This window comes from Ursus arctos, unplaced genomic scaffold (assembly GCF_023065955.2).
Source record: "Ursus arctos isolate Adak ecotype North America unplaced genomic scaffold, UrsArc2.0 scaffold_26, whole genome shotgun sequence".
Taxonomy (NCBI): Eukaryota; Metazoa; Chordata; class Mammalia; order Carnivora; family Ursidae; genus Ursus; species Ursus arctos.
Genome location: NW_026622941.1, coordinates 7675374 through 7700107, shown reverse-complemented (window position 1 = coordinate 7700107; position 24734 = coordinate 7675374). Strand labels below are relative to the sequence as shown.

Sequence of the window (24734 nt, the reverse complement as noted above, 5' to 3'; positions counted from 1 at the left end):
TCCAGAAAGGGGAGGGAACTTCCGAATGCGTGATTCCTGTGCGCGAAGTTGGGGTCCGCTGTGGGCGCCGGGGAGGATTTAGAAGGAAGCGCACTTCCGGTGCCCTTTCTCCCGCGAGCACCGCGGGCTCCGGACCCTCGTGTGAAGGGTGCGTTCTCTGAACTGGAGTGGGGTCGAGGTGGTCCGGCACCCGCTTCTGACCTCTGGTGCCGCCGGCCTCAGAATCGGACATGGCCCAGAACTTGAAGGACTTAGCGGGACGGCTGCCCTCCGGGCCCCGGGGCATGGGCACGGCGCTGAAGCTGCTGCTGGGGGCCGGCGCCGTGGCGTACGGCGTCCGCGAATCCGTGTTCACCGGTGAGCAACCTCTGCCCGCTCTCCGGATTCCTCCCAGCCCCCTCAGGTCCCGTGCCCGGTCCCGCCGGGGCCCCGCGCACACCCAGCCCCTCTCCCTGCCCCACCAGAGGGTAGTAAATACTCTCAGCGTTTCGGCCTGATCCCCACCCCTCTCCCCACAGTGGAAGGCGGGCACAGAGCCATTTTCTTTAATCGGATCGGTGGCGTGCAGCAGGACACCATACTGGCCGAGGGCCTTCACTTCAGGTAATGGCGGGCAGAGCGGACTGACCCTGACCCTTCACCCTTGAAAGCCAACCCACCGGTGGCTGCAGTAGGGCTTCAAAGGACTCAGCGCTGCCCTATACTTCTCCTGGATATTGGGTGCTGCCCCAAACTCCTGTTCTCCAGAGAGAGAAGAGAATTTCTGCTTGTCCATGGTCAAGGTGGAACAGGCCAAGAAACACGTGGGGAGGTAAAACCAGGCAAAACTAGTGACACTGCGGCATCCTAATACCTGTCCGTGTTCCCTCCTCTGCAGGATCCCCTGGTTCCAGTACCCCATCATCTATGACATTCGGGCCAGACCCCGAAAAATTTCCTCCCCCACAGGCTCCAAAGGTAGGTCTGGGCACTTGGTAGCCCCTGGCAGATGACTACATAAAGTAAGCAAGGGAGCCTGGCAAGAGATTCTAGGGGAAGAGGATAGCGTCAATCTCTTGGGCCTTGGTTTCCACATCTGCGAAAGAGCTGTAATAAAAGTATCTGCTTCTGAGGTTAAAGCAGGACATTCTGGACATACTGTGTGTTCACCCATGTCTATCAAATGTCCCTCCCTGCTAACGTAAATTCAGTGAGAGCACTGTTTGTCCTTCATCTTATTCACTGGTCAGATCAAAGCCTTATTGTAAAGCCTTGTTTTCTTTTAACTGCTTGACTAACTCTGTCCGCTAGTGTCCCCTGTCCTGGGGAACCTTTGCCCCACTTTTCACTGGATTACCTGTTCCCGTCTAGACCATACACAGAAGTTGTGTCTGAGATTCCCCAGACTCCTTTTCATACACGCACACACACAGAGGCACGTATACCGTAATTCAAGTAGCTCACCTGTAATGTACTGTCTTGTACTGTTTTTAGTGCAAGTGGCATAACATTCCTTGAATCCTGGGCCCTGGGAATAAAGGATTCATAAAACGCAATCCTTGCCCTCAAGTGCATTCAGTCTAGTAAAGAAGGCGGGTGATTATGATGCAGCATGAGAGAGCCTACAGTAGAGGTTGAACACAGTACAGAAGCAAGATGAGAGGTCAGCTCTACTGGTGGAGCTGGCGGGTCGACAAGACTTACAACGGCAGAGGCCACCTTTGGCCTGTCACCCTGCACAGCACTGCACCAGGTGTAGAGAGCGGCATGTGGAGGGGAAAATGCTTGGGGAAGGGTGCGTGGCTAACAGGCCAGATGAGGCCCCGGAGCCTTGACCAGCCACTGCTGACCTCACTCTCAGACCTGCAGATGGTGAACATCTCCCTGCGAGTGCTGTCCCGACCCAATGCCATGGAGCTTCCCAGCATGTATCAGCGCCTAGGGCTAGACTACGAGGAGCGAGTGCTGCCGTCCATTGTCAACGAGGTGCTGAAGAGCGTGGTGGCCAAGTTCAATGCCTCCCAGCTGATCACCCAGCGGGCCCAGGTCTGACCTGTCACCATCTACGTGGCTTCCCACCTTCCCTCCTAGGCCCAGAGCAGTGGGTATTAGGAAGAGCAGCTTGTTAGAAAAGGGTCATGACCCTAGTTCCCTTTTCGACTTAGAGCTGTGCTAATGGCCACTGTGGGAAATGAGCCGAGACCGGTGCTCAAGAGCGCTAGGCAGTAGGAAGCATGGGAGAAAACACGAGCAAGGTCTAGAGGTACATATTCTGTGGGGGAGAGCGGGAGATGAGTCACTGCGGTCTGCTGGAAAGACTGGACCAAGTCCTTTCCAACTCAGATGTTCTAGTTGAGGAACCAAGAAAGGGTCGTTTCCTGCCATTTTCTGGAGAGCTGGTACTCAAGACGATCACAGCAATACCCCTCTCTTCCAGTTCCCCAGTCCCTTCAGTCTGCCCCTCCTTGACCCCCAGGTATCCTTGTTGATCCGGCGGGAGCTGACAGAGAGGGCCAAGGACTTCAGCCTCATCCTGGATGATGTGGCCATCACAGAGCTGAGCTTTAGCCGGGAGTACACAGCTGCCGTGGAAGCCAAACAAGTGGGTGAGTTGCGAGAGGACAAGGCCAGGGTCTCTGAGAATGCAAGAGGAGGAGTGGGGTCCCTGATGCCTCACATCTGTGATCCCCTGACACTCTCCCACCACAGCTCAGCAGGAGGCCCAGCGAGCCCAGTTTTTGGTGGAAAAGGCAAAGCAGGAACAGCGGCAGAAGATTGTGCAGGCCGAGGGTGAGGCTGAGGCCGCCAGAATGATATCCTTCTGCTAAGAGAGGTGTCTGCCCAGCCCTCGGAGCACTTCGCTTCCCTCTTCTCCCTCCTGGGCCGGCTGATGACACTAAGGCGAATGCGACTCCGTGCTCTCTGGTCCTTGGCTCCCTGGGGACGGAGGTTTTGAATGGGATCTGAAATCTTAGTGGGGTGCCTAAGGCCTGGCTCCTCACTGTAAGGCAGGTCCATAGCACCACTGGCCTCGCCTCCATTTCTGCTGCTGCCTCCAGTTCCTGGCAGCTGCCTGCAGGGGGGCCCACAGGTGGGGACCAAAGCGGGACAAGGCACGAGCTATCTGAGCGCAACCTTGGATCTGACAGCCCAGAGAAGGGCTGCAGTGGTAAGGATGGGGCCAGGGGTTGCGACCGGACCTTGTGTGAACCCTTAACCCCAACCTGCTCACCTTGGAGAAGCCCTGAGCAAGAACCCTGGCTATATCAAACTGCGCAAAATCCGGGCAGCCCAGAACATCTCCAAGACGGTGAGTCTGGGAGCCCAGCGTTCCCCGCAAGGCAGCCGTGAGTGTGGCATCGTTTTAAGTGAAAGCATGTTGAAGTGAGGGGATTAGAATCTTGCTTGTTGGGGTTTCTACTCAAACTGGCTTCTCCAACATGCTTGCTCCATGAGACATGATTCCTGTGGGCTCCCTGGCCTTTTTATGCCTCTGTTGACGGTGCTAATGCATCACAGTTGCTCGCTGCCCTGGATCTTTGAGAGCAGAAACCGTGCCTTCGCTCGTTGCCATAGCCCTGTTCCTAACCCACATGGATTCCATCAGTGGTTATTGAATTGCAAGGTCGGGGTCCAGGTGTGAACACTAGCATCTGTTTTTTATTTCCGGCCCTATAGATCGCCACATCACAGAACCGTATCTATCTCACTGCTGACAACCTCGTCCTGAACCTACAGGATGAAAGTTTTACCCGGTAAGACATGCAACCCACACAGTGGGGTGTCACAGAGAGCCTGGGACCTGTGTCTGGTTGCTTGAAAGACACCAGTTGTCTGAACCAAAGTTAGAGAACTGGGTGGTTGACTGCCCCTAACTTGACTCTCTTAAGATTGGGTTTATGGGATCAAATAGGATTATTCATGTGAAAAGCACTCGAGCAGTGAGGCTTGGTCCTGAGAAGTAGTGAAAGATGATACTCCGTACTCGCACTTGAAAGCCCTAAAGTTGCTGCTCGAGGGTGTGGAAGGGTGCTAGAAAGGAGAGGCGAGAAGTGGCGTGGCCAAGGGAACCAGCCTCTGCCCAGAGTGAGAGTCCCGGCTTCCAACCATTTGTCTTTTTCTCTTGGAAGTGAAGGAGGGTTTAGAGCAGGTGGGGCCTGAAACTGTCAAATCACCTGTGCATTTCTCTTCTCTTTCTGTGTTTCCGTTCGTCTGGTGACCTGGTCTCCACAGGGGCAGGTAAGTTGTTGACACATCCTTGTTTCTCTGGGGTCTTGCAGCTCATCTCCCGCCTCCCCATTCTCACCTCACCACACGCGCCCCCTCACTCGGGGAGGAGGGGGTGGCCTGAGGTGCTCTGCCGCTCACATTTCTGTTCTCTAATAGTGTCATCCGTCTGTCCCATTTCCACAGTGACAGCCTCATCAAGGGTAAGAAGTGAGCCTGGTGACCAGGAACTCCACTCCCAGAGAAGAAGTGGGTCTGTTCCTCCCCTGGTTTTTGAGGAGCCACCTTGGGGTCCAGCACACCCCCATCCCACCCCCAGTATCACGTGATGGTCCCTCCTACATCTGTCCTCCCAACCCTTCTTGGATGAACAAAGCCCGACCAGTTTTCCGGGGAATGATTTTGCTCCTCCCTGTGTTGGCCAGAGGTGTTGGGACTGTGTGATTTCGGAGTGATTGCCTACAGTGTTGCTTCCTCCCCCCAGGTCGGGAGGCAATAACTACCATCCCAGGAATTCTCAATAAATTTTTATAACTGAAGTCTTTTTGCGTCATGTGTCGGAGCTGGGTGAGGGGAGGCACGCATGCGCAGGTTTGGATCACGCACTCCTGGGTCTTTCTTCGTATCCGCCAGCAGGGGGCGCAAAGATTCTGACCAGGGCAGTTGAGGAGGCGTTAAGGGCCTGGGCCCTCCTGCTCACCCTGGAAGCCCAGCTGAGTCAAATCCAAAACAGGACCCAACCTGGGAGCAACAGGTCCTCGGATCCTGCGGCCCAGCTGCACTTTTGACTCCACCCTCCACTTCTACCACATCACCAACGTTTATTCACCAACATTTCCTTTTTTAAGGCTGGAGCAGCTGTGGCTTTGCTGAGCTAGACCAGAAAAAATCTGATGACCCCGACACACGAGCTGCTTCCTTGGTAACAAGGTTCCATGTAGCTGTGGGGGAAACCATTTGTGCCTGTCGAGGGACTTTGTGTTCAAAAGCTCAGCGGATCATGTTCCTTGCTGGGGTCTACCCACACTCCATTTCTCAGTCGCCAGATGTGAGAAGCCATTTATGGAACGGGATTTTACCTACAGAGGTAGGCTCTTGACATGAGCAGCCCTGGGCCCCCAACAGAGCAGATGCCCCTTTTCAGTCCCTACACAGCTGCCTCATATCCTTCCCATGACAGACCCTGGTAACTTGAGCAGCAGAGAAATGACGCCACTGCTTGTGCCTGAATCACACCACAGCCCCAATTTCCCATCTCTTGTCTTTATGGGGAGACAAGGAACATTGGGAACCATTAGCACTGGGGCCAAAAGTATGTACAGGAATTACAGAGTACGTGGTAGGGGAGGAGATGACAGGGCTAGAGACTGGGTTCGTTTTCTGCTTCTCAGATTGTCAAAAGTAGATTAACGTTCCCCTGCTCTGCAGGTAAGTGTCATAAAAGGGACAGGGACATGAAGCAGGTATGGCTTCCCACTCTTCAAGAGCTAGGAGCCTGAGATGAAATCGACAATCAGACAAAAGCCAGGTCAAATGACCAGAATCAGTCCGCCATGAGTTCCTATGCACACTTTATTTCTTGCCCCTTCCCAAGGCGGGAAGAGAATGGAGGTACCTGGCGAAGAAGCATGTTTCCAAATCCTGCTGTGGCTCTAGGGGCAGCCATTTTGTCTCCTCCCCATTGTTCCCCTTTTCCAGTTATTTATACCCCCCCCTCAGAGGGGTAAAGGTCAGAGGTGGTTCATCAGGAGGCCTCCATGGTCTTCAGGGCTCCCTGAAGGTCACTGCCGAGGGAACCAGCCCGGGGGCCATCTTTACCAGACAGTGTTAGGAGCTTCATGATTAGACCATCCAACACTGTGCTGGAAGATGGGCCCAGAGCCGGCGGACATGCAGCTCCAGGCTAGAGCTGACCAGTTGCTACAGGGACCCCAGCCGCAGGCCAGGTGAGGTCTCTTGAGAGTGTGTGAGCCAATCCCAAGCTCAAGGTTGCCTGTGGGTTCTGGATCCACCAGATGACAAATCACACTGGGGTGGGGGAGGGGCTCGGGGCCATTGTGTCTCTTCAGTGGGCAGCCAGCCAACCGAGAGCCACCTCTCTTGCAGCACCCTTCGCTCAAGACGAAGGGGCTTCCACGGTATGCGGGGAGGTTCGGGAGAGGGGATTGCAGCCAGCGGGGGTGGGGGGTGGCGGGAGGCGATAGATGTCGCTGACACAGGGACAGGGGCCTCCATCATTACCCGGCAGTATTAGAGACTCCCAACCAGCACCCAAACACTGCTGGGTAAGACGGGGGCCCCCACCCAGCCTGCTCAACTCCAGGACAGGCAGTCCTCCGCCCAGGCTCCCTGCGGAGAGGCTGCAGAACCCTGGCTCCCATCCCCCCACCACCCGAGCCCCTGGGGACACTTCCGGGTGAGCCCTATAGCCCGCCACCAGCCCCACCCTGAGCTGCGGATCCACTGAGACCCAGGCAGGTCTTCCGCAGCCCCCTGCCCCTCTGTTCCCCACCTCGGAGCCCCTTCCCCCACCGCCCCCACAGCCTGTCCTGCCCCCGCACACACACACCAATGCATCGGCCCTCAGCCCCACTCTGCGGTCCCTAGCTCGGCCCCAGAATCCCTCTCCCAGTGGCCTTTACCTGTCACCGGACCGCCTGCCCCCCACAAAGTGAGTGCCGAGGAGAGGAAGGGGAGTCAAGGCCCAGGATTCAAAGGCCTAGAGCCCGCCTGCCCCGGCCTCCACTCTTCCTCCTTCCTTCTCCGCCTGCCTGGCAGCGCAGGCTCCTCACCTGGGCCCCGCCCGCCGCCCCTGCGCACAGGTGTGTCCTCCTGCCATAGGCTGCCCCCCCACTGCCTTAACCCCTTCTCTCCCAGGGCCAGCCATAGGCACCTCCTCTGAGGCCTGGCCACCTCGCTAGGCCTCCCACCCTTTCCTACAGGTCCCTTCTCTCCTACCTGCCTCCCTTGCCCCCCCCTGCCCCGGGCCTACACTCAGAGCCTGGTCTCCAGCGGGAAAAGAGAGGGGCTGTCTTCCAGCTCCTTTGCCTTCCTCCTTGGCCTCTCCCCACAGCTACTCCTGCCCTGGCTAGCCCCTTCCTCTGAGGCCTTCTACCCTGCCCATGGCCAGAGAGCCCTGAGGTCAGCAAGGGGTCAGCTCGGCTGGGATTGGGTTGTGCCCCCAGCCTATGCTGGGCATCCCTGCCTGTTGAAGAGCAGGAAGGTCCCAGCGGGGTGCCTCCCTGTCCTCAGCCCTCATGTTGGGGAGCCCACCCCGCCAGGAGGCCAGAGCTAGCCCGGAGCACCAGCATGGACCCCACCCATTAAAGTACTGAGCTGCTCTCCTGCAGCCCTCGCTGTCGTCCCGTGGGAAGAAACGGCCACACTGTTCTCAGGGGGGCGGGGGAAGGGCTGGTGAGGGGGACGGTGCCCCCGGAGGGCAGATCTGCTCCTGGACCCACCTCAATGCCCTGGGTCCAAGTCCCAGCCCACAGGCAGTTAGCCCTGGGGTGGTTAGAGGGGTGGGACCCGCCTTTCTTTTGTGCGGCTCTAGGCGTTGCTGGGAGAGGAGCCCTGAGGCCCACAGGTGGTGCCCCGCCCACCCACCCCCAGGAGGGCGATGGCTCCAGGGCCCGCTGTGTGGCCCAATCCAAGGTCTCGTGTGTGTGTGTGTGTGTGTGTGTGTGTGTGTGTGTGTGTGTGTGTGTCTCTCTCTCTCTCTCTCTCTCTCTCTCTCTCCTTTGTTTGCGTCCTTCTTAACGCCTGTCTGTACGTATTTGCTGTTTGTGGCCTGTTTCTGGGTCTGTCTCCTAGCTCTACAGCGACAGGAACTGTCGTGTTCACGCCAGGCCCCCAGCACTGCCGCGGGCCTGTGACGCAGTGGACACCCAGCAACGAAGCACATGCTGTGGGGCAGTAAGGGTCAGCCCACTCCACAGCCTCTCCTGCCCCAGGGACCCTCGCAGGCTTCCCCGGGAGACGGGCCTTTTCAATCGCGATAAAGCCTTCACACGAGGAAGGAATCTCACCCGAGACACGGGGCAAGGAAAAGGGGACAAAAACAAAACCCGCAGGAGCACGAGGGCGGCAGTGGCCCCAGGGAAGGGAGGAGCAAGATGCCCCACCGTGAGCCCACAGGAGCCCAGGGAGGGGCGGGCGGGGCGCTAGGCCTGTGCTTCCCGGCCAGGAGCGGCCTTAGCTCTGAGATCTAGACGTCAGCACCAGAGGAGCGCGGCTGTGTCCCCTCAGGGTGACCCCAGCTGCGTCTCCAGGACTGTGTGCTCTGGAGCCAGACGGCCTGAGTCAAAATCCGAGCTTCACTGCACCTGTGAGCAAGTCCTGTAGTCTATCTGTGCCTCAGTTTCCCCCACGGTGAACTGGGAATCACACCAGTACCTAGATTGAATGAGTATGTGTCGTCTTTGAAACAATGCCTGACGTATGACCAGTGTGTGATGAATTATCGTTGCCAGTTTCGATCTTCCTCCCTCATCTCAGTGATCTTCACACCCACCCTTTCAGGATCATCCTTCATTTTATTATATGTATATATATTTTTAATTGAAGTATAGTTGACTCACAATGTTACTTTAGTTTTGGGTGTACAACGTGGTGATTCCACAAGTCCGTACAGTATGCTACACTCACAAGTGTAGCCGCCACCTGTCAGCACACAACTCTTACGACACCGTATTCCCTGCGCCGTACCTTTGAACACTCTCCACTTTAGAGACTGAGGAACCCGGCCCACGGTCACACTCCTAGTACGTTAAGCAGAGTCCAGAACCAGGTCTGCCTCACTGTGAAGGCTGAGCTTTTATGCGCGCACGCACACACACACACACACACACACACACACACCACCACCACCACCACCACCCCCACTCCCCACCCACCCCACCCCACCCCCGCCATCCCCTTCTGAGCCCCTCCCAGCCAGGCATTCAGAATTAGAGACCCACACACAGTGATCCTAAGGGCTTTATTTACAAGAGTAAAGGCCCCCCCCACCCCGCACCGCCTGGGGCCTCTCTGGGCTATATACAGGGTCAGGAAGAGGGAAGTAGGGACGCAGCCATTTAAATTACAATAGAATGGGGGCGGGCTCCTAGGTTCCGGCTGTGGGTGGGTCCACGGGAGGCCTCTACAGGGATCAGGCCTGAGGCTGCAGAGAGAAGGGAGTAAGGGAGTAAGAGGGGACCTGGAAGGAGAACAAGAAGGGTCTGGAATGGTGGGGAAGGGCAGGGTGAGGCTGTCGCCACCCCCTCTGTCCAGGGGAAAGCCCTGGACCCAGGGAACACTGGGGGCAGGGCAAGGAGGAGCCCGGAGCCGCGGGGCCGTACCCTGGCTCACTTCCTCTTAAGGGAACCCTTGCTCTTCTCCTTGTCCGCCGACCGCTGCTTCTTCACCTTCTCCTCCTTCTTGTTCTTACTGTGCAAGTTCTCATATACATCCTCCTTGTGTCTGCGGCGGGGAGGGCAGGTGTGGGCAGTTGGCGCAGGTCAGGAGGCAGGGCAGGATGCCCCAGCACCAGCAGCCCCCTCTGGCCCACCCCACTTCACAGGTGAGCAAACTGAGGCCAGGAGAGAGGAGACCAGGTCACTGTCCCTTCATTAGACTAGAAGCTCCCTGCGGGCAGCGGCCCCGCCAGTGCCCAGCACGGGCCCACGTAGAGGGCACTCAGGAAATACTTGTGAACACAAGTAGGAAGAGCCCAGCTTGAACTTGACCCCTGTGGTCTCTGCAAAGGGAGGGTCGGGCCAGGGAGGCGGGAGGGCAGGGGAGATGCCGGGAGGTGGCAGGCAGGGGTCACTCACTTGGAAGAGGTGCGGGAGGCCTTGGCATGGGCGTTCTTCATGGCCGGGGGGTAGGTGATGTTCCCGTACTCTGACTCCCGGCCCTTCTGGGACTGTGGGCAGAGGTGTGGTGGGAGGGCAGTGGTCCCAGCAGGACCCGGTGAGACCCATGGCCCCCCACCGCGCGGCTAGGCCCTGCTCTGCACACACCTGCATGACCTCCAGCTTCTTCTTGGTGGTTTCGATGAACTGGGCAATGGCCACATAGATGAACTTGTACTGCGCCTCCGTCTGCACCATGCCCGAGCGCTGCGCCCGCACCATCTGGATGGTCTTCTGGACGTCGATGTCGCAGTCCAGCCCTGGGCAGGCACGGCAGTTGGACCTCAGGCCCAGGCAGAGGTGGACACCGAGGGGCCGCTCACCCCACCCACCTGCATCGCCCACGGTCACCCTCACCCTTGGTGGAGATGCTCTCCATGAGCATGTCGATGACGATGATGGTGCCCGTGCGGCCAATGCCTGCGCTGGGGAGAGAAGGGGGTGCCATCAGAGGCCCAGGTCATGCCGCACCGGGAAGGGGGAGCCCCAGTGTTCAGCTCCAGCACGGTGGCAGGAAGAAACTGAGGCTCCGGTGAGAGGAGGTGAAATGCCCGGGGTCGCTGGGCAGGCTAGCCAGAGGCAGAAGCTGGCCAGCTAACGCTTCAGCCCAAGGATTTGCAGGCGGGCCTGGCTCTCTGCTGCCCCCAAGCTGGCTCCCCACCCCAGCCACCCCCACCCCGGCTTTCCTTCTTCCCAGAACCTCACTCCTCCACTTCCTGCTTCGCCGCCTCATCGATGGCTGGGGGCTGCTCCTGACTCTGGCAGATCTAGGAACCCCAGTCTCACCAGTGTCCGGCCTGCTCCCCTGGCCCTCTCCCACACCCCTGGCCTGAACGAGGCCTTCCCTGCCAAGCAAACCCCCCCGCCCCGCCCTTCAAAAGTTTTATTTAGAGCATCTTTGGAGAGGGCTTTGTTTCCCATTTTCCTCACACCCTGAGAGCAGGGAAAGGGCAGGCTTTGAGGCAGCCGGGCACAGAGGGCGCTGGGAAGGTGTGGAGGAGCTGTGAGGCATGAGGTCTCCCTTCCTTCCCCACCCTCTGCCACCACCCTGGGGCACACAGATCTCGGGAACCTCAGGATCCCTCAGAGACCCCAGTCCTGCCCCCTTGGTGGAGCCACCAGCCTAGTGGCCTGAGTCGCACTGTCTAATTTCAAACCCAGATTGTCAAAAATAACCCCCCCTTACCCACTTCCTTCCTGTAACATCTAAATAAAGGCCATGGGGATTTCAAGAAGTAGAAGGGGAGTAGCAGGAGGGTCGTTCTTAGCGACGGGCCTGCCCCTGGAGGCAGAGCAGAGTCCCTTAGATGACAGGTGGGGGGCACCCCCAGATTCAGCCCACCTAGCCCTGCCCCAGGACTAACGTTGCTGGTGGGAAGAAGGAAGACGTGTGAGGCCCTCAGCCTGGGGTCACTGGAGGGAGTGGGAAGGGAAGTGGACAGAGAAGGCTCCCATTTCCTCATTCTCTGCCTGATGTGAGTTACTAAACCATCAACAGCTCCCATTCCTTGAGAGTGACTGCATTCCAGACACAGGGACAGTGTCTTAGTGAATCCTCACAGCAAGCAGAGGAGATCCTGAACTTACAGATGAGGAATCTGAGGGTCAGAGAAGTGAGGTAACTTGTCCGAGATCACACAGCCAGGGGGTAGAAGAGCTGGAGTTTAAACCTACTGGTCTCTGTCCAGGTCTTTGCACCCACTGTGTCCCATCGACTCAGTCCAGGCCCGCCGGGCAGGCCCGTCTACAGGACCCTGTCCCTCAGAACTGAGGGCATCCCCGCTCCTCCTTGCTGCCCCCCCCCCCCGCCACCTAGCAGGAACAGGGTCTCCTGATCATGAATGTGAGATTCCCCAGCAGAGCTGGTGATGCCTGTGCCCCTCCGGAAGACATCACCCATCCCTGCACCACCCTGGAGGCCGAGCTGGGCTCACTAGCTGGGAAGATGGAGAGAGAGAAGGCTAAGCACCCCTAGGGCTACAGATGGAGAAAGAAACCATGGGGAGCCACACTGACCCCAAATGGAAGGTGCCGGGGCCCAAGAAGCAATACAGGCTGAGTGAGCCCACACGAGAACACAGGAGTGACCGGGACCTAGGACCGCTGTGATGCCAGCGCAGACTGTCCCGCGGACTCGCTGCCGGCTGGCTGGGCCTGTTTGCTCATCCGTATTTGGCAGGGCTGGAGGAGACGGTACAGCCAGGGAAGTGTCCACAGAAGCCACCACCCCCACCCCAGGGCACAGGATCAGTCAGCGGGGTTGGTTCAAGCTAAGTTTCCGCCTTGGGTCTGGAGCCATCCAGGAGCCCGGATGAGGCTGGGATCAGGGGAGCACTGAACGCGTTAACACGCAAATGATTGCTTACAAGAGCACATGGCACCTGGCAGTATTTACCAGCCAGCGACCATTTTAATTACTACTGCTCACATCATTGTTATTCTCACCTGCAATGCACGATGATGGGTCCCGCGTGAGGCAGACTTTCCTGCCGCTGGTTGATCTGGTCCAGGAAGCTGAGGACACCCCCAGGCTCACTGGGGACCCCATGGTCAGGCCAGCTCAGGTACTGGTAGTGCCAGATCTCTCGAACCAGGTCCTCCTGGGCAGAGGGCATAGGGCCAGTGCCCTCTGTACCCACACGTCTCCCCATCCCCACCCCACCGGACAAGAAAACCATCCAAGGAGGGGTCCCAGGAGCAAAGCAGGGCTGGAGGATACTCACATTTTCCAGCGGGGAGACCTGTAAGGTTCGGAGCTTGTACTCAGCTGTGTCATGTTCCCTGCAGTTGGTTACCACGTAGGGTCCGTAGACACGCTGAGTGCCCACCTCCGGCCAATACGGGACACACTTGTTCTGCAAAGGGAGGGTGGCGGTGAGGAACGAGAACGCACGGGGGCCTGTTCCAGGCCCTTTCCGAGGTCCTGCGTCCCCGGTGCTGGCCCAATGAACATTTGTTGCATGCATGGGTGAACTGGCCAAGAATCAGAGGCAGGACCGGTCCCGGCTCAGCCACCAACAGGTGGTGAGACCTGACAAGCAGCGCAACGTTACAGTTCACTCAGTAAACACTGGCTGGCGCCCACGTTGTGCCTGAGCTCCTGCAGAGCAGGCCGGAGTTACAAACACAGCGAAGACGCAGCCCGTGCCCCGCGCCTCGCAGTTCACAGAGGGACAGGCGAGCGCGGCAGAGAGGGAGACACGAATCCTCCCTTTAGACTGGGGAGGAAATCAGAGGTGGCTTCACAGAGGAGGGAGCATTTGAGCTGGGGCTTCAAGAACAAGGATTCTGTCAGGCAGAGCAAGTGCAGAGAGAGGAAGTCGTTTCCCAGCAGAAAGTGAGCTGCCAAGGCGGGGGGACCTGAGGCAGGCAGTGCTGCCGGGAAGCCACCACGCCTTGCGGGCAGGCCTTGGAGTGTGCCTTGATCCTGAAGACAACTCGGATCCCCTGAAAGATGCTCAGGGAGGGAGCAACTTGACGCAGCGTGTGCTTGAGTGGGACCCCTTTGACTCCAGGGCAGACGTGCTGTAGAAGAGGGAAGCCTCCGGGGAGGGAGACCGGCTGCCCGGCGGGGTGAGGGTGAGCGGCAGACTCCAGAGAGATTCAGGAGGCGGAGAGGACGGGGGGGTGGGGGGGGGCTGTTGCGAGGATGGGGACAGGTGCAGGAGGGGCAGGAGGCATGTTGCTTTGAGACACTTTAAGGAAGAGAGCCCGTGTAAAACCTGGGTCTGGGGGCGCCTGCGTGGCTCAGTCAGTTGAGCGTTGGACTTGGGCTCAGGTTATGATCCCAGGGTCCTGGGATGGAGCCCCGCCTCGCATCAGCTCCCCGCTGAGTGGGGGTCTGCTTGTCCCTCTCCCTCTGCACCTCCCCCCTCCTCCTGCTCACATGCTTTCTCTCCCACTCTGTCAAATGAATGAATAAAATCTCTAAATTTTTGTAGAGATTTATTCATTTGAGAGAGAGCGCATGAGGGGCAGGGAGAGACAGAGGGAGAGGGAGAAGCAGACTCCCCGCTGAGGAGGGAGCTGGACACAAGGCTGACCCCAGGACCCTGAGATCATGACCTGAGCCAAAGGCAGATGCTTAACTGACTGAGCCACCCAGGTGCCCCTAAATAAAATCTTTTTTAAAAATAAAAAAATAAAACCTGGGTGTGGTGGTCAGGAGAGCCCCAGGTTGGAAGCAGCGATCTGGGAGACAGTGTATACCCGAGATGGTCTCTGTGCCTCGGTTTCTCAACAAGGGTTGGACCTTGCCCTCTGAGGTTCCTTTCTGCCCTGGGATCTGGAGTTTCTTTGGTTTCATGGTGGTGGGTGGCAAGCCTTGGGGAGAGGAGCTCTGGGGGTCGGGGGCAGCACGGGACTCGGCCTTACCCGGCCTTTCTCCACCTCTCGGGTGGTCATGACGATGACGCGGGTATTCTCCTGCCATGCCATCTGCCAGAAGTCGTTGACTGTGGCCTCCAGGCATCCCTGGCTGGCGATGTAGGTCTTAGTGTTCTCATCAGGGCCTAGCAGCTCGTTCTGGAAGTAAGTGTAGAGAGCTGCACCCCAGGACTGTGAACCCCTGCACCCCCAACCCCCTCACCACCTAACTTGTCGGCTGTGCCTATGCGTCTCTGGATCCGGTCTCCCCACGGAGATGGGGAATTCCCAGGGCCCAGCCCTCCTCCCTTGGTGAGCCGGTGCCACCAACCTTGACGTAGTTGGCGTTGATGTAGTCGGACCCAGGGATGTTACTGTCGCGTCCCTGTAGGATCACTCTGGTGTGGTCAACTGGGAGTGGGCGGGGAGGAAACGAGATGGGCCTGGGTCAGCCGGGAGCTCAGCAGCCCCTGGGGCAGACCCTTCCTAAGCTCACAGGCCATTCTTGTCTCAGAACCCGGGAGGCTGTCAGAACACTGTGGGCAGGCATGGCGGAGGGTCTGCATGGGGAGTGCGGGGCAAAGGTTTCAGAGGAAGGAGGACGGTGGACGTGCCCTGTGGAGAGGCTCCACTGGGGGGTGGGTGCAGAGGCTTTCTGGAGGAGGGGAGGCTCCGTTGTGCGGGTGAGGAGGTGGACCCTATGAGATGGGGGGAGGTTGGCTCGGGGAAGGGGAGGCTCCTGGTTGACACTGCCTGGGAAGGGGAAGGGACGGAGGCTGCCTGGGGTTGGGGTGCTCACATGGGAGAATGTTCTTGTATCGGTTCTTGCTCTTGTTCTCTGGCCGCTGCCCTTCCAGCCGCTGATGCAAGTTCTTTACCTCCTGCTTCTGCAGACTCTGAGGGGCGAGAGGGGGAAATAGAATGCCGGCCCCCCCAAGCGGCATCCGCGCCCAGAGATAAGAGGGGGCAGACCAGTGTACAGGGTGGACAGAGAGGGGTCGGGGTCTGGACCCCACGCCAGTCACCCTGATGGTCCCCACCACGCACCTCAAACTCCTCCCAGAAGCCGGCTTTGGCTGTGTCCTCTGACTCCTGCTTCTTGTTGAGTTCCAAGACCCGGTTTTCAATGTCAGCTGCGTTCACCCGAGTGGCATAGTATGGCTGAGCAGGGACGGCGGGGGGGGGGGGGGCGGGGAGTCAGTGACTCGAGAGCACAGAAGCTCCCGGGTCTGGGGACTCGCTCAGGATAAGGAAGGAGGCAGCCAGGCCCACCCCCTCACCTGCCGCAGGTAGACGAAGGCACCTGAGGCCTCCTCAATCCCTGTCTTCTTGAAATGCTCCACCAGGTCTGTGAGGCTGTCGAAGGTCTCTGAACCACCCACGGTGTAGCGTCCGCCCTGAGGGATGCGACGTCAGGCCATTCCACATGCCCCGGTCTCCCTCCCTCGACCCCCAGCCTCGGACCAAAGCCCAGGCTGATCCACCCACCGCCCCTTCATTGGGCATAGACAGGAGCCCCGGCAGGATGCCCTCCCGACTGCTCAGCGGCCTTACCTCACACATGACCTTGATATGAGTGACTCTGAGTGGGGAGCCTGGGCCAGCCTTGGGCTGGTCGCTGAGCACGGACAGCACAAAATCTCCAGGCTGGCTGAGGCTCTCACGCACGAGAAATGTCCAGGGTTCACCCTTGGCCTGCAGCAGTGTCTCTGCCTGCCCCCCAGACATGTGACCATGGTACCACCTAGAGAAGGCAACATCGGGGAAGGGGACCTAAGCCAAGGGGCAGGCGCTGAGCAGAGACGTTCATGGAGAGGGGCAAGGAAATCGAGTAACTATGATGTGCCAGGCACTGTGCCAGATCCTTTCAAATCTACCACCATATTTTTTTTTTAAGATTTTTTAAAAGTCATCTCTGCACCCAACATGGGGCTCGAACTTACAACCCAAAGATCAAGAGCGGCACGCTCCTCTAACTGAGCCAGCCAGGCGCCCCTGAGATCCACCACCATATTTAGGTCCGTTGCTCTCACAAAAATGCTGAGAGGTAGGTACCAACCCATTGTACAGATGAGGAACCCAAAACTGGGCCTATCATACCCTGGCCCGAGGCCCTGGGCTGAAAGGGAAGCCTTGGGACTTCGAACCAGGCCTGCCTCTGAGAGCGTTAAGACAGAGGCAGAAAGGCAGACCATATCCAGAACAACTCTGGGGGAGAAACTGAGGAAGGGTTCCAGGAAAGCCAGGGCTGCACTAGGGAAAGAGGAGGGAGACCAAGAGAAACACAGAGGCCAAACCACAGAGAGCCATGGAGATGGGAGTCATGAGGGAGTCATGATGGGGACAACTCCCCCTGGGTAGCAGGGAAGACAGACAACCCTTTGGGGGAAACAGTGGTTTGGGGGGCTCTGAAGCGCCCAGGATGACATCACTGGAGATGAGGCTGGGGCTCAGAGGGGCTCAGAAAGGCAGAAAGCAGAACTAGGACCTTTCCCCAAAGCACACCCCCTTCCCAGGAGGAAACTGTAGCCCCACAATGCCCAGCCCCACAGGAAACCACGTGATGGAAAAAACACAAAACTCCTTCTGGGGAGAGAGTGAGAAGTGAGGGTGTGAGGTTTCCTCAGCCCAGGGACCAGGGGAGGGGGCATTTTCCAACCGCAGGGATGGGGGGAAGAGGGAGGGGCCAGTCTGTCCGGCCCCATCTCACTCTTGCCCTGTCCAGAAGCAGCAGGCGGGGCGGGGGGGACACCGCATCCCACCCCTCAGGGATAGACCAGAGCACCCCCGCCCCCACCCCGCAATGGGGAGGGGGCTGACCCTCATCCCCCAGGCCCAGGATGAGGAAGTTTCCATGCAAATATCAGGCTGACCACAGGCAGAGAGCTAGCCACAGCGGGACACATGCAAATTCCCTCAGAGGTGGAGGGGGAGCAGCCAGGGCAAGGAACACAGAGGGAGGTATGGAGAAAGAGCCTCCCACACGTAATCCCAGGGTCAGGGGTGAGCCAGGCGTCTGCATCCTGGCCTGGGGAACCAAAAGGGCCTCTTCGAGTCAGCTTCCCTGGCCTGGGCTCCCTCTATCCTTCCCGCCCCACCAGCCCCCAGCTCTGCCCTTCTCCTGCTTGTCCAGGCCGCAGGCTCCCCCTCGGGGGTCTGCCCGGCTTCTGCTTCCCTCATCTAGTTCCATCCACAGCCTGCCCCTCCTCTAGGGCCTCCACCAACCTACCCTCCAGCAGGGCAGACGCTGGCTTTGGGCAAAGAGGAAGAGACGACACGAAGAGTTCAAGAGGGCCTGGGTGGCAACCCCCCATGTATGTCGCAGGCCGGGCAGAGGAAAAGGTCAAGGGGGAGCGGATACCAAGCAAGGACCAAGGATGGCCACCATGAGCACAGTCATCCATGCTTGGCCTTCACTCCTCGAAGAGGTGGCTTCAAAGGAAATGGATCAATGGCTTCACGTTGGCTGGAGAGTGGCGTCCAGCGGCGGGCCACGAGGCCCTTGCCTCAGCCTCACCCAGTTCTAACTTTTAATCAGTGACTAGAACAAAAATACTGATGTGAGTGGAGAGGCGTGCATCTCTGAAAGACTGAACACTGACAGAACCCAGGTTCACAATCACATCAACGATCAGCACAAAAGGACAGGACAGGGCAAGTTGCCTTGGCCTCAGGAATGTGAAAAAAAGCCCCTAGAGTTATTCGGCTGCCCTTCACCTTGATGGAGCCATCACTGGGACACAGCTGCTAAAAGGAGCCGCCATGCAACACTGAGGGTTCAGGCCCCCCACCCCCACCCATGCTGTAGGGAGACCACATGCAGGGCGGCCTGCCCAGTCCTGGGGACCACGTCTTTCGAGCCAAAGGGACAGGAGGGCAGTGCCTTCAGTATTACCCGGACCCCAGGTACTAGGCCCCTGGCGCACGCGACTCTATCCCACAGTTTTCCACTGATCCATGTTCTGGTCAAGGGACTGGTCAAGCTCTACGGAGCCCCCAAAAGCAGACCCATCGTCACTCTGTTGCTGAGATGAGGCATTAAATGTCCTCATATCTAAGTCCCTATGCTCCTCCTCAACGCCATCTCTCTGTGTACCAACCTGTGCTGGGAGAGAGAATAGTTCCAGCGAGGCAGGTTCAGTTCCATGCAAGGAAGAAGAGCTTTCTAACAACAGAGCCGGCCTACTACAAAATGCAGCCACTAGGCCTCTCCGTCCCTAGCAGGGCCCGGGGGGCCAGCTGACAGGAACCCCGGAAGAGGGCAAGGCGATGGCCCCTGCTTTCTCAGGGGTGGAGGGAAAGGGGTGGGAGGTCAGTCCCCTGAGACACGGGCCGGGGCCGGGATCGCACGGAGGAAAGAGGCCTGCGGAGCGCTGGGAAGGAGGGGGAAGGCAGCCCGCGTCCACTGGGGGGTGCGTCAGGAAGCCCCTCACCTCTCGCTGGTGGGGTCGGAGCAGTTCAGCGGGTACTTGAGGTGGATGATGGTGCCGTCTCGATCCTGCAGGACGCCCTGCTGCTGCGTGTAGTACTCCACGAGCTCTGTGAGTGTTGCAAACTTCTCCCCTCCATACAGGTCATAGAAATCGCCCGAGTTCTGGATCCGAATGTGGGTCACCTGATCCCCCACCCTGCGGGGCACCAGGTGGTGAGGCCAGTCCGTGTGAGTAGAGGTGGGGACACAGGGCGGATAGGCTGGGTACCGGGCTGAGTAGGGGGCGCCCACAGGGATGGGGTGGGCATGGGCAGCGACGGGGCGGGGGGACACGTTGGTGCTGGGGGCTGGGAAGTGGGCACTGCCACGAGGGAACTGGGAACGAGTTGCTGAACTACTGGCCCTGGCTGGCGTTGAGGGCCACCTACCTGACAGAGAGGGAGAAGTCACCCTGGTTCTTGCGACTGGGCCGAGCCAAGAAGCTCCCGTGGACGCCGCGGCCCTTGAGCAGGGTTTCCGCGTCCAGCCCGCTGAGGTCTCGGTGAAACCACCTGCAGGCCCGGGGAGAGGTGAGGAGAGGGCCGTCAGTCCGTGCAGGGCGCCCCTGCCTCCTGCGTCCCGCGGGGCCCAGGACCTTACCTCACCATCCTGGGGGCTCCCTGAGCGGAAGGGGGTGCAGGGAATGAGGTGTGCTGGGCAGTCCGGGCGGGCCAAGAACTCTGGGGCTGAAGCCTCAACGCGGGGGGCTCGGAGGGCCCAGGCCGCCTCACAGCCCTGGCGGTCCCGGTGCTGGGGCTGCCACTCCACTGGCCCCGGGGGCAGCCGGCAGGGCGGGGACAGGAAGGGGCGCGGCCGACCCCTTGGGGGAACTCACTGTACTTCTCGTTTTAGAGCAGAGCGAAGAGACGCAAAGCAGGGTGGCAGTGGGGGTGGGGACGGGGCCCACTTCCCACACGGCTGCCATCAAAGGCTTTAGCAGCATGGCACTCCGTAAGCGTGACGACACCCGAAATAAGGACACAAATGTGACTTGCACCCTACCGGTGAAGGCCGTGCTGCATAAACGTGAACCCACTCGGTCACACGCTCTCTCTTCTTCCTCTACCAGCTGCTTCCACACAGGCTGCCCTGGTCCACACTCATGATGACGGTGACAGTGACAGGTCTCATTTCATGGAGTCTCACTCTATGCCAGGCACTGTGCTATGATGTCACTGATGTACCTTAGCTGATTTATTCCTCACGAGAGCCGCCCGGAGGCAGGTGCATCGCCACCCCCATCCTACAGACAAGGAACCTGAGGCTCAGAGAATGTAGGGAACTTGCCTGAGGCCAGCCAGTCAGTAAATGGCAGCGCTGGGACGGAACCCCACACACTGGTTCCAAAGCCAGTGATTTTAGCTACTGTATGCCAGCCCTGAGGGCTTCGAAGGACAGAGGCTGGGACCTCCGGTCCACTGGGGGTGGCAGGGAAGGGGAGACTTTCTAATAGCCAAGGCCAAGCAGATGCTTACAAAGGGAAAGATGCCTTCGCCTCCCCCGACATAGACATCAGAAGAGATGCCACTGGGACAGAGTCTTGTCCTAAGCGCTTGTCCCACTGTGCCCTAACCAGGTGAAGCCAAGTGACAGAATGCAAGGGGACGCAGATGGAGGGGAGCAGGTGGGGGTAGAGCGGCCAGCCCCCTTGGGGCGGTCAGCCCGATGCCTGAGCCATGGGTTCTTGTCAAGGGGTCTGGTCTGGGGGCGCCTGGGTGGCACAGCGGTTAAGCGTCTGCCTTCGGCTCAGGGCGTGATCCCGGCGTTATGGGATCGAGTCCCACATCAGGCTCCTCTGCTATGAGCCTGCTTCTTCCTTTCCCACTCCCCCTGCTTGTGTTCCCTCTCCTGCTGGCTGTCTCTCTCTGTCACATAAATAAATGAAATCTTAAAAAAAAAAAAAAGGGGGGGGTCTGGTCTGAATCAGCCAGCGCTCAGGACTCTGACCAGGGGCCTGTCCCCTGAGGGCTGGGGACTGAGGTCCCCACCATGACTGATATTCTCAGGGCTGGTTGACCTTGAGAGGCCCTACACACCAGAAGCTCGTGATGCTCCCTGTGTGTAATTCCACATACAAACACAAACACTCCCAAACCAAAACAAGAGGAAAGCAGTCTGACGAAGGATACACAGAAAGCTCCTATGGGTGGCTTCCCCCTGGGAAAGAGACAAGGTGGCTGGGGGAGAGGGCTAGGAGGGACATTTACTTCTTTCTTAAAGCTGGTGTGTTTTTTTTTTGTTTTTTTTTTTTTATTTTTTTAAAGATTTTATTTTAATTTGACAGAGACAGCCAGCGAGAGAGGGAACACAAGCAGGGGGAGTGAGAGAGGAAGAAGCAGGCTCCCAGCGGAGGAGCCCGATGTGGGACTCGATCCGTGAACGCCAGGATCACGCCCTAAGCCGAAGGCAGACGCTTAACGACCGCGCCACTCAGGCGCCCCTTAAACCTGTTTTTTTTTAAGATTTTATTTATCTGAGAGAGAGAGAGAGAGAGAGAGAGAGATCACGAGTGGGGGAGGGGCAGAGGAAGGGGGAGGAGCAGACTCCCCGCTGAGCAGGGAGCCCGGTGTGGGACTCAATCCCAGGACCCTGACCTAAGCCAAAGGCAGACACCTAACCGACTGAGCCACCTAGCTGTCCCTATACCTGGCTTTTTTTTTTTTTTTAATTTAAGTATAGTTGACACGCAGTGTTACGTTAGTTTCAGGTGTACAACATAGTGACTCAACAAGTCTATGCTGTATGCTGCGGCTCAGAAGTGTAGCTACCATCTGTCACCATCCAACATTATTACACTGATGAGGGGCGCCTGGGTGGCTCTGTCGTTTAAGCATCTGCCTTTGGCTCAGGTCATGATCTCAGGGTCCTGGGATCGAGCCCCACAGTGGGCTCCCTGCTCAGTGGCGAGTCTGCTTTTCCCTCTCCCTCTGCCTCTCCCCCTTGCTCATGCTCTCACTCACTCTCTCTGTCTCTCTCAAATGAATAAATAAAAAATCTTAAAAAAAAAATACTACTGACTATCTTCCCTAAGCTGTGCCTTTCATCCCCATGGTTTATTCATTCCATAGCTGGAAGCCAGTACCTCCCACTCCCTTTCACCCATTTTGCCCCCTCCCTCCCCTCTGGCAACCATCAGTTTCTTCTCTGTGTTTATGGGTCTGTTTCTGCTTTTTGTTTGTTCATTTGGTTTGTGTTTTAGATTCCACATATAAGTGAAATCATATGTTCTTTGTCTTTCTCTAACTTATTTCACTTAACCTCGTGCCCTCTAGATCCCCCCGTGTTGTCACAAATGGCAAGATCTTATTCTTCTTATGGCTGAATAATATTCCATTGTATATATATACACCACATCTTCCTTACCCCTCATCTGTCGATGGACACTTGGCTTGCTTCCTTATCTTGGCTACTGTAAATAATGCTGTGATGAGTATAGGGGTGCCTGTATCTTTTCAAATTACTGTTTTTGTTTTCTTTGGGTAAATAACCCAGTAGTGGAATTACTGGATCATATGGCATTTCTACTTTTAATTATTTGAGGAAGCTTCATCCTGTTTTCCACAGTGGCTGGGCCAACTGACATTCCCACCAGCGGGGCACGAAGGTCCCTTTTCTTCACGTCCTCACCAGCACTTGTTATTTCTTGTCTTTCTGATTCTAGCCATCCTGACAAACGTGAGGTGGTATCTCAGTGTGGCTTTGATTTGCGTTTCCCTGAGGATGACCGATGTTGAGTATCTGGGTCTGTTGGCCAACTGGATGTCTTCTTTCCTCTATACCTTTGTGAATGTTGCAGCATGGGTATGTATTACCTTTATAAAAATAAATAAATTGCCTGGGAGATGGCAATTTGTAGGAAACAACTGGGGTGCTAGGAACGCTCTCCATCCGGGTGGTGCATACACAGGTGTACATAGACGTGATGTTCATCAGGCCGTACGCTTGGGATTCCCGCCAAGCGCTCATGCTAAGCATTCATCACATTATGTATGCTATGACCTCAATAAAAAACTAGGGGAAAATAATAACCGAGGGTTAAAACTCAACTAAAGTCTCTGTTTCCTATGACGACTACTTTATCACTTTTTCAAATATCAAACATCAATTCTCCCCCCCAAAAAAAATGGGCTCTCCCCCTCCCCCTTCCCTCTGTACCTGGGAAACCTGGTCTGTTTATTGTGTGACCTAACACTGACTACCCTTTCAGTCTTGGACTTTGAGCTCTGCCAAAAGACCACACATTCCCTCCCAGAGCTCGGGGCAGAAAGAGCGTCTGCATAGTGCACTCCACCCTGGGGGGGCCCACAGCCCGTCGTGCCCCCCTCAGGAGTTCAAAGGCTAACACAGTGCCTCACGCAGAGTACGTGTCCAATAAACAAGCTCATCAATAGCCATGCACAGGCATGTTCAGCTTCCGGTCCTACACATACACACCCTGCTTGTCATATACGGATGAGTACACACACACACACACACACATGCACACACACATGCAAACACTGGCCCACGACGCGCACCTCACCATCCACATCTGTCTACACACGTCCCTGGCCCCGTGCAGACACCCACACATGGACAAACCATCCTGACCACACGTGACGTTTGGGTCCATGCCTCCCTCGCCGCTGCTTGACTCTGTGCACCCTGTCCCTGTTTCCTGTGTGCCCACAGCAGGGCCTCTGCCCAGGGGCACTCGACTCTTGATCACCACACGGCTGGCTCTTCCCCATTATCCAGCTCTCAGCGCACACGTCACCGCTTCGGGAAAGCCTTCCCGGATCCCTCCAGTTAGTGATGCCATTGGCGCTCCCAGCACCTGAAGCTGTTTTCATTTTCTGCATAACACTTCTGAGAATCTAAAATTAGTCTTATGTATTGGGTTCTCTGTGTTGTCTGTTGCCTCCCACTGGAATGAAGCTCCCTGAGAGCAAGGCCCGAGTCTGTCTTCTTCGCTACATCATTGCCAGAACCTTCCACAGTCCCTGGCCCATAGGGGATGCTGACATGCATCTGTTGCAGGAACGGTGCACGGGAGGGGGAAGTGAAGAGACACTGAAAGAAAGTGGAATGAACGCCAGATGTTGGGAAGTTCCGTGGGAAGGGGGAGCTTTCTCAGGTTCACCTTTCAGACATGTTATGTTTCAGATGATGTGGGCTACCCGGGGGTTCGCGTAAGCAGACAGCAGAAGCAGGGGACCAGAGAGTGAAGGGAGACGAGCAACGGAGAGAAGAAAGACACATCTGTCACGGGGAAAGTGCTAGAGAAAAGAAGGAGGGGGCTGAGGGGCATAAATGGGACTGAGTCCTCACATCTTGAGGGAGGGCCAGGAAGCAAACCCAGGCCAGGGGGCCGTGGTAGATCGCGCTCATGGTCGCACACCTGCCCGTGGTGAGCATACGCCCTGACCCTCTCTCCCAAACTCACAGGAGACTGTGGCACCCAGGTGGAGCCGGGGACTTACCCACGGGACAGCATCTCCCCAGAGGGATGGGGGAGTCACAGGCAGAGGGCCACAAGGGGTGGGGCCGAGTCTGGGCGCAGCTGTGCACAGCAGCCCAAACAGGTGAGTAGGAACACTGGGAGCTCAGCGACTTCCTCCTTGATGCAGCACGCCAGGCCAACAGCACCACAGCGGCGAGCCCCTGGTCTAATGATCTGGAGAAGGGACAGGTGGGAGGGGCTGGCCTCAGACTGCCCACAGCCGCCTGCCTCTCCCTCCAGCCCCACTGGGTAGTCCAGGGCCCGCCTGCCCCCGCCGGCCTTCCCTTAGGAGGGGAGGAGCCACCTGGAGCTC

At 57.6% G+C, this 24734-nt stretch overlaps 2 protein-coding genes and 1 non-coding gene across 4 annotated transcripts in view; 2 read left to right on the top strand and 1 right to left on the bottom strand.

Annotated features, from left to right (window-relative positions):
- The first annotated feature begins 75 nt into the window (after positions 1-75).
- Positions 76-24734, top strand: part of PHB2 (prohibitin 2) — a 124423-nt gene continuing 99764 nt past the window's right edge. The window contains exons 1-8 of the mRNA XM_057303332.1: positions 76-357; positions 519-603; positions 878-957; positions 1841-2025; positions 2456-2585; positions 2689-2792; positions 3212-3289; positions 3658-3735. Of these exons, the coding sequence (XP_057159315.1) occupies positions 231-357; positions 519-603; positions 878-957; positions 1841-2025; positions 2456-2585; positions 2689-2792; positions 3212-3289; positions 3658-3735 (867 nt within the window). The 5' untranslated portion in view covers positions 76-230. The remainder of the gene's footprint in view (positions 358-518; positions 604-877; positions 958-1840; positions 2026-2455; positions 2586-2688; positions 2793-3211; positions 3290-3657; positions 3736-24734) is intronic.
- LOC113258141 (small nucleolar RNA U89) lies at positions 2863-3127 on the top strand. Its single transcript, XR_003317154.1, has one exon. It is a non-coding gene; the product is annotated as a small nucleolar RNA U89 (small nucleolar RNA).
- Positions 9169-24637, bottom strand: PTPN6 (protein tyrosine phosphatase non-receptor type 6). 2 transcript variants are annotated; one of them, XM_057303244.1, is made up of 15 exons: positions 24402-24637; positions 19329-19451; positions 18902-19096; positions 16023-16212; positions 15749-15865; positions 15516-15629; positions 15268-15364; positions 14800-14879; positions 14478-14627; positions 12827-12958; positions 12549-12703; positions 10461-10528; positions 10212-10363; positions 10023-10114; positions 9169-9669 (listed from the first exon to the last, which is right to left on the bottom strand). In XM_057303244.1, exons 1-15 carry the CDS (start codon positions 24413-24415, stop codon positions 9555-9557), a joined length of 1794 nt encoding a protein of 597 aa, XP_057159227.1. In that variant the 5' UTR covers positions 24416-24637; the 3' UTR covers positions 9169-9554. The 2 variants fall into 2 exon arrangements, with proteins under 2 accessions (XP_057159227.1, XP_048072561.1); XM_048216604.2 differs by lacking the exon at positions 24402-24637 and adding an exon at positions 19540-20652.

What these genes read in the sequence shown, in the direction of transcription:
- PTPN6 (XM_057303244.1), bottom strand. An exon ending in CCTTCGTCTACCTGCGGCAG is followed by an intron (nt 15,630 to 15,748) that starts GTGAGGGGGTGG and finishes GTCCCTGCTCAG; the next exon opens with CCATACTATGCCACTCGGGT. An exon ending in AGGTCTCCCCGCTGGAAAAT is followed by an intron (nt 12,704 to 12,826) that starts GTGAGTATCCTC and finishes CCCTCTGCCCAG; the next exon opens with GAGGACCTGGTTCGAGAGAT.